The sequence below is a fragment of the Solanum lycopersicum genome, chromosome 5 (assembly GCF_036512215.1).
Source record: "Solanum lycopersicum chromosome 5, SLM_r2.1".
NCBI classification, from domain to species: Eukaryota; Viridiplantae; Streptophyta; class Magnoliopsida; order Solanales; family Solanaceae; genus Solanum; species Solanum lycopersicum.
This window is the reverse complement of record NC_090804.1, coordinates 8,240,012-8,248,517: the sequence shown is the minus strand read 5'-3', so window position 1 is coordinate 8,248,517 and position 8,506 is coordinate 8,240,012. Positions and strand designations below refer to the sequence as shown.

The following is an 8,506-nucleotide window of genomic DNA, read 5'->3' as shown; positions in this document are numbered from 1 at the left end:
AAAAAATTATTAATAAAATAAGTTCAGGGGGTAATAGGACCTTAGTACAGTATAAGTGTGTCTCTGAGATTTCGGGCATAGGTTGAGGGGGTACTTGGGCATTATCCCTAAATTAATAAATAATTGACAAAATCAACAAACAATAATTTTAATAATTGAGCATTACCGATCACTATCATTGATAGTTTTGTTTAAATCAAAATCATATTGGCCGGTAAGAGTATTTTGATAATGAGTCATTTTAGGAAAATCAGTAAATTGAGTTAACGGAGATCCATCAATACTATTACGATTTTCTAATTAGGAACGAACATCGACTGATAAAAGAGAACGTTGTTGACTAATCTTAGGCTCCTTCCTAACATAGATTTCAAGTTTTGTTAACTTGATTTGATCTATATAGTCATTTAGAACCCTCAAAAAGTCGGTCAACGATTCATCATTATAGATAATTCACTCTCCAAAATTTACTTGTCCTTGTGATAAAAATGAAGTAGGGTATTTTCCGGCTATAATCAAATTATAATCGTACTGTTTTTACCTTTTTTTTTATCAATTTATGATATCAGACATTTATTGGATATTTAGCATTGTGTTTGGGAGGACAATTATAATAAACGGTATTTCTGTCATGTATAATTTCGCCATTCCAATAAATTGAAACTTAACTTAAGGTGTAGAAGACATTTTTTTAGATAGAAATGAACAAATATAGAAGACTTTATGTTGTAAGTGCTATCAACTATGTATAAACGTCCTTAAATAGATTTTTCAGAATTAAAAATAAAAATACATAATGAAATATTCTTTTCCATTTTAATGATATATCAAATCAATATAATTTATATGACAACACTGAAAAAACTTCTTCAAGACGTGAAAAATATTCTTCTTATAAAGTGTAATAAAAAGTTTCACTTTATAAAGTAGAATAAAAAGTTCCACTTTATAAAGTGAAAGAAAAAACTCCACTTTATAAAGTGGAAGAAAATGTTCCATTATATATTAAAAATAAACGTTATGAAACTAACGGAAAACGTTTAGATTATTGGATATAGTGAAACTTTTTGTTCCACTAAGTTTATTTTAGTTACTTACTAAAATAGTGACTTATTTTCGTTACTTTTATATTTTTGTAGCTTATTTTGGTTCCAACTCCAAATAAGAGCATCTACTACTACTAATAACATAAATATTGTTAGCAAGTCCTTGTTTTCTATTATTGCTGAAATAGTTTTTTTTTTAAAAATAATAAAGACAACGGAAAATTATACTATTTATACATAATTAAAATAATTTTTTTATGTATATATAGTAGATGTCGAACCCCCTTCGGCTAATCCATATGTCTAACTTTACGAATCGTAAACCTCCTTATTGAAAATCCTGGCTCCACCACTAGTCGAATCTCTTTCGATTACTTCATGTATCTATTTTTTCAGATTTTAAACTCCTTATTAAAAATCCTAACTCCACTGTATATGATGGTAATATATGTCTAATTACGTAATTTTTCCTATTTAAAAGTATTTACTAAATTTCCAAAATTTCTTGTTAATTTAAATTAAGAAAGCAAATCGAAACAAATAAATAATATGATTTTTTTAAATTTTTCATCCGATGTCCAGTATTCACATTGAAGTCCAACTAAATTCGAAATACATTGAAGGTAAAACACTATCTAATAAAGACAATTCCTTATTCAAAAATGCTCAAATCCGAGACCTTTTAATTAAAAATGAAGAAGTACTTATCACTCTATCACATGAGTGATTCGTTATATTAATATAATTGATTTACATATGGTTGTGTGTAAGGTCAAAAATAGTGGCTTAGGACAATTAAACGAATTCTTTAACATGCTAACATTTCCCATGTACTTTACTAAATAAATATGGTTGATTTCTGCTGACTAAACTGAAGTTAGTGTAAACACATGTCGGCCTCCTCCTTCTCATAGACATTTCTACAAACAGTTGATGGGCATAACAGAGGCAGCAACTAAACTGTAGGGAGAATAAAGATGGCAGCTTGTTCTAGCAAAGGAGGGTGCCCAAGTGACTATATAGCGCTTTCAGCTGCTCTACTGTCCATGATCTTGTAAGTTCTCTGAATTTTTTTTTTGCTGGTTGTGGAAATTGTGAAGTCAAATACTTGTGGTTTGTGTTTTTCTTGCTGTTTCTGATTGATAGGTATGCAATCTTGGACAAATTGAAAGACATTTTTTTTTCTTTGATATTGTAATGAATTTGGATTTTGTTCGGAACGATTTCTTCTCTTTGTCAATAAGGCTGATAAAAGATGGAAAAGATCAAACTTTGGAATATGAAGCAAGATTGGCCTCCTTTTTGATTAATCAGTTTGATGAAGGGGTGAAGAAAGTTGACATATAAGGATTTTTTGTGTTCACAAAATTTATTTACTTCTAATTAGGTCAATGAATTAGGGGTTGGAAGATTGTACGTCTCTAGAGCTTGCTTTGCGTTTATTTGCCTTGCTTTCACTTGTCTTCTTCCCACTTAAGTATGACAATGGGGCAAGAAGGGGAAGTATAACAAGGACGTGCATAGTGTCGGTGTTATGAAGTGAAGATCAGTGAAGCGAGGTGGGGATTCGATATCGGAACAAGGCGACAGCAGTAACTGTAGTAACTGAAATTTGGAAGAAGGAACTATCGTTAGAAAGGAACGGCTAGGATTTAATGAGAAGCGATGGTGAGGATGATGCCACGTAGATTGAAGGTGGTTATATAATAGTGGTTAGAGGAGAGAGAAGTATAACAAACTATTGGGAAAAGTCACGTTTCTTTCCTCTCTTCTTCTCACGTTCCCTTTCTTTCTGTTTCTCTGTTCTCTTCTATCTTCTTTCTCTGTACTTCCTTTTGTTCTCATCCTTCTTCTTCATTTTGCATTTACAGCTTTTCTATGGAGGTTACGAAGTTCTTAGTTGATAGTTCATTACGTGTAATTGAGACTTCCTATTATCAATAAAGTTGGTCTGGTTTCTGTGATTTTCAATTCAAATTGTAAATTGAATTTGTGGTCTTATTAAGGTCATAACAGTTGGTATCAGAGCCTTCGAACCTGTGTGATGGTTGAGGGTACACGTTGGAAAATTACAGAGGATAAGCTAACAAGACACGATGAAATGCTAGCTGATCTGCTGAATTCACAAGAGGAAGTACGTCATGCTCAAACTGGAATTCAAGGAACATTGGACTTAATTTTGGAGAGATTGGGAGTGTTGGAGAGAGCTCAAGTGGTTCCGAATGTGGGAGCAGGTTTACTACCTATTCCAAATGTGGATAATCGCAACAGAGCTCAGCCGAATGCAGTGACGTTACCTAGGTGGGAGTTACCTTATTTCGCAGGTTCCTAAGTGACGTTACCTAGGTGGGAGTTACCTTATTTCGCAGGTCAGGAACCGAAGGTGTGGATCCGAAAGTGTGATAGATTTTTTACACAGTACAGAGTGGGCAATGAACAGAGGGTAGAAATGGCTACGTTGTATTTGACCGATGCAGCCGAAGTGTGGTATCAGTCGATGGTGTTAAGTGGAGGAATACCGAATTGGATTGAGTTTAAAGAGGATTTGATAAGTAGGTTTGGGGAAATTGTAGTGAGTGATGTGGTGGAAGAATTTAATAAATTGCAACAGATCGGAACTGTGGAAGAGTTTTTAGGACGATTTGAGGATCTAAAAGCTCAAATGCTTATACGAAATCCGGCTTTGAATGAAGCTCACTTCCTATCTAGTTTCGTTGGAGCACTAAAAGAGGAGATCAAATTAGAGGTGAAAATGTTCAAACCGAGGACATTGAAAGAAGCTGCAGAGAAAGCGAGAATGAAGGAAATGGCAATTGAAGCTGGCCGAAGGAGAAACAGAGTAGCAAACCGAGTGTTGCCGGCAGCTGTACAAGGAGTAGGAAAAACATCTACTGCTATGGTTAATAGGAATGGACCTTATCGGCTTACTCCTGAGATTTACGAGTTTAGGAAGTCGAATCACTTGTGTTTCCTATGTGGAGAGAAATATGGTCCGGGACATACTTGTAAAGTAAGGCAGTTGAATTATTTGACTGGTTTCGTTGAGGGTGATAAAGAAGGCGATCAAGTTTCAGAATTGGATGAAAATGAAGACATCACCATTGAAGGAGTAGTTGAACAGGAGGTACAACAAGCTGTTTGTTTAAATACACTGACGGGCCATAATATGGGAGAAAATACAATTCTGGTGGGAGGAACTGTTAAGAAGAGACATTTGGCAATACTGATTGATTCGGGAAGCACTCATAGTTTCATCGACAAGCATACATTAGCTGCATCGGGTTATAAGCCTCAGCCTTGTTCGCCTGTATGAGTAACTGTGGCGGATGGCAATTATGTAATGTGTAATTCTCATTGTAGAGGGTTTTGTGGAAAATGCAGGAAAGAATTTTCATGGACGATTTGCTCATTATTTCTTTGGGAGGCTGTGCTTTGGTGTTGGGAAACGACTGGATGAAGAAACATAATCCAACTAAGTTCGATCATGAGAGGAAGTGTGTGACTATAGGAAGGAAGGCTAATAAGTTGGTGCTGCCAGGAATAGCAGGAGAAGGTAGTTTGAATATGCTATCTACTGGATCAATGCGAAAAATGTTGAAGAAAGGTCAAGCTATAGTTGCTCATCTTTTTATGATGAACATGATAAAAAACAGTGAGGATGAAGTAATCGAAGAGGGACTGCAGGAAGTGTTAGATAAGTATGGGGACATCTTTGCGGAACCAAAGTCTTTGCCACCGAAGAGATTGTTTGATCATGCAATACCCCTCAAACCAGGAGCTGTACCTATCAGTTTGAGACCCTATCGGTATAATTTCCATCAAAAGAATGAGTTGAAGAAGCAAGTAAAAGAGATGTTAAGCAGTGGAATCATACAGGCTAGTCAATCACCTTATTCATCACCGGCATTGTTAGTAAAAAAGAAGGATGGTACCTGGAGGTTCTGTGTCGATTATAGAGGGTTAAATGACTTGACCATTAAGGACAAGTATCCAATACCAATTGTTGACGATTTGTTAGATGAACTGCATGGAGCGTCGATATTTTCTAAGGTGGATTTGAGAGCTGGGTATCATCAAATTAGAATGAAGATGGAAGATGTCCACAAGACTGCATTTCGTACTCACATGGGCCATTATGAGTTTCGAGTAATGCCCTTCGGACTCACTAATGCCCCAGCAACATTTCAAGCCTTAATGAACCAGATTTTTCAATCGTTTATCCGGAAGTTTGTCTTAGTATTTTTCGATGATATACTAATCTATAGCAGAAACAATGCAGAACATTTACAGCATCTGCAAGTGGTGTTTAATATTTTGAGAAGGAATGTGTTGTTTGCAAAGAGATCTAAATGTTCTTTTGGTCAAGCTAAAGTGGAGTACTTAGGCCATGTTATTACTAAGGAAGGAGTGACTACTGATCCTCATAAGATTCAAGCTATGGTGGATTGGCCTAGACCCAAGACTTTACGGGCTCTAAGGGGGTTCCTTGGTTTAACCGGCTACTATCGAAAGTTGTCACGACCCAAATCCGGGCCGCGACTGGCACCCACACTTATCCTCCTATGTGAGCGAACCAACCAATCTAACCCTTAACATTTCAATGTAATATCAACATAAAGTAATGCGGAAGACTTAAACTTATTAATAAAACCAATTCAATAACTATGATTTCCCAAAATCTGGAAGTCATCACCACAAGAACATCTATGATCAAAGTACTAAACTAAGAGTATTCTAAAAAGCTAAAACAAATAAAGCTAGTCCATGCCGGAAGTTCAAGGCATCAAAACATGAAGGAGAAGATCCAGTCCAAGCTAGAAGCGTTAGCTCACCCTGAAGATCCGGTGTGACGAAGACTGGCTAGAATTACTGTTGAGTTGAAGACGACGGCACGTTTGCTGCACTCCACAAATAACAAGAAGAAAACATAAAAGTAGGGGTCTGTACAAAACACGGGTACTGAGTAGATATCATCGGCCAACTCAAAATAGAAATCAATATATACCAATAATATCATAAAATCAACCATGATACTCAACATGTAGCAACAACAAATACTATATCATTAACAATTACCGTCAAGTTCACACATGAGGAATCAAGCCTCAATACCATACTCATTTGGGAATTATGTTCATTAGATTGAGTATATTAACATCTTTCAAGATTTATTATCTTTATTTCTCTTGTGTCGGTACGTGACATTCCGCTCCCTCATATTCATTAATTCTCTTGTGTCGGTACGTGACACTCCGATCCCTCATATTCATTAATCCTCTTGTGTCGGTACGTGACACTCCGATCCCTCATATTCATTAATCCTCTTGTGTCGGTACGTGACACTCCGATTCCCTAAATCTACGTGTCGGTTCGTGACACCCGATCCCCTAAATCTACGTGTCGGTTCGTGACACCCGATCCCCTAATTCTACGTGTCGGTTCGTGACACCCGATCCCCTAATTCTACGTGTCGGTTCGTGACACTCGATCCCCTAATTCTACGTGTCGGTTCGTGACACCTGATCCCCTAAATCTACGCGTCGGTTCGTGACACCCGATCCCCTAATTCTACGTGTCGGTTCGTGACACCCGATCCCCTAATTCTACGTGTCGGTTCGTGACACCCGATCCCCTAATTCTACGTGTCGGTTCGTGACACCCGATCCCCTAATTCTACGTGTCGGTTCGTGACACCCGATCCCCTAATTCTACGTGTCGGTTCGTGACACCCGATCTCCTAAATCTACGTGTCGGTTCGTGACACCCGATCCCCTAATCTCCTTCTATCAATTCCTCAAGCCTTCTTTCTTACCTAGACATCATCAATCTCATTACTTTAGTTCATCAAGCCTTCTCCCTTACCAAGGCATCATCATTAAAAAGAGATTAGGTTTTTATCAAGATTTGGGATTCAATAACTTCATCATGCTTAATATAATCACAATTATATAATCACGTTCATGCATGCATAAAATTAAGCACATAGCAGGGTTTACAATACTATCAATACATATCATTCTCTATTAAGAGTTTACTATGAAAGCATGAAAACCATAACCTACCTCCACCGAAGATTCGTGATTCAAGCAAGCAAATTTTCCCAAAGCTTTGTGTTTTTCCCCTTCTCGATCGTCTCTCTCTCTATCGATTCCCTTCTCTCTCTTTCTGTTCTTTTCTTTTTCTTATTCCAACCCTCTTTCTTTTACCCTAATTAACATGTAATTAAGTGTAAAAGATGACAATAATAACCCACAATTTAACTCAAGGTTACCTCTTTTATCCCCCAAGAAATTGAGTTATTAATATAGACCCACGAAATATATAATTATAGCAGGAATAGTCCAAAACGCCCCTTTAAAACTTAACCAGAAATCCGACTCTGACTGGGATTACGCAACCTGTGACGGCCCGTCGCGCCTGCGACGGTCCGTCATGCAAGTTCGTCAGAGACTCGATTTCCTTAAGGAGTCTGTGACGGCCCGTCGTACCTACGACGGTCCGTCCTGCACTCCCGTCACGATGTTCAGAGAATCGTTCCCTGTACCAAATTCTCAGGAGTTGAAGTGTTTTGAAACGGTGGATCACGACGGTTCGTCGTGCCTGTGACGGTCCGTCCTGCAGGTCCGTCACAGAGTTCAGAGAGTCGATTTCAGCACCCAAATTTCAGAATTTCTAAGTGTTTTGGGACGAGACACCCTCGACGGTCCGTCGTGCCCATGACGTTCCGTCGTGGGTTCCGTCGTCTCAGCCTGTTTTTCCAGAATTAAAATCTGCTGCTCAAAACGACTAAACAGGTCGTTACATTAGATACCAATTTACCCATCGTTCGTCCCCGAACGATCACAAGAAGGAAAACAAGGGCGAAAAGGAGTACCTGAATCTGTAAACAGATGTGGGTATCTTTCTTGCATATCTGCCTCCTTCTCCCAAGTGGCTTCTTCAACCGGTCGATTCTTCCATTGCACTTTGATGGATGCAACCTCCCTTGACCTCAACTTGCGGACATCTCAATCTAAAATAGCAACAGGCTCCTCCTCATAAGACAAATTTTCATCAAGCAAGACTGAATCCCAATGAATAATATAGTTTCCATTCCCATGGTATCTTTTCAACATCGACACATGGAATACCGGATGTACTCCGGACAGCCCTGGAGGCAAGGCTAACTCATAAGCCACCTCCCCTACTCGCTTAAGTACTTCAAATGGTCCAATATACCTTGGACTTAGCTTACCCCTTTTACCAAACCGCATCACCCCTTTCATGGGCGAAACCTTCAGCAAGACTTGTTCTCCCTCCATGAACTCTAAGTCTCTAACCTTTCGATCTGCATATTCTTTTTCTCTACTTTGCGCCGCTAGAAGCTTTTCTTGAATAGATTTCACCTTCTCCATCGAATCCTTCAAGAGATCAGTACCCCAAGGTCTAACCTCGAACGCATCAAACCAACCAATGGGGGA

The 8,506-nt window shown here is 38.2% G+C and overlaps 2 protein-coding genes across 5 annotated transcripts in view; both read left to right on the top strand.

The window, feature by feature from the left end:
• Positions 1-1,810: 1,810 nt before the first annotated feature.
• Positions 1,811-8,506, top strand: part of LOC101254487 (regulator of G-protein signaling 1) — a 28,520-nt gene continuing 21,824 nt past the window's right edge. For 2 of the 4 annotated variants that reach the window (XM_010322661.4, XM_004239119.5), the window contains exon 1: positions 1,811-2,100. In XM_010322661.4, coding sequence (XP_010320963.2) covers positions 2,024-2,100 — 77 coding nt within the window. In that variant the 5' untranslated portion in view covers positions 1,811-2,023. The remainder of the gene's footprint in view (positions 2,101-8,506) is intronic. The other 2 variants (XM_010322662.4, XM_019214081.3) reach the window with 1 other exon arrangement.
• LOC138348502 (uncharacterized) lies at positions 2,961-4,368 on the top strand. The gene is made up of 2 exons (XM_069297911.1): positions 2,961-3,370; positions 3,416-4,368. Exons 1-2 carry the CDS (start codon positions 3,091-3,093, stop codon positions 4,357-4,359), a joined length of 1,224 nt encoding a protein of 407 aa, XP_069154012.1. The 5' UTR covers positions 2,961-3,090; the 3' UTR covers positions 4,360-4,368.

What these genes read in the sequence shown, in the direction of transcription:
- LOC138348502 (XM_069297911.1), top strand. Translation starts at nt 3,091, where the DNA reads ATGGTTGAGGGTACACGTTGGAAAATTACAGAGGATAAGCTAACAAGA. An exon ending in GGAGTTACCTTATTTCGCAG is followed by an intron (nt 3,371 to 3,415) that starts GTTCCTAAGTGA and finishes CTTATTTCGCAG; the next exon opens with GTCAGGAACCGAAGGTGTGG.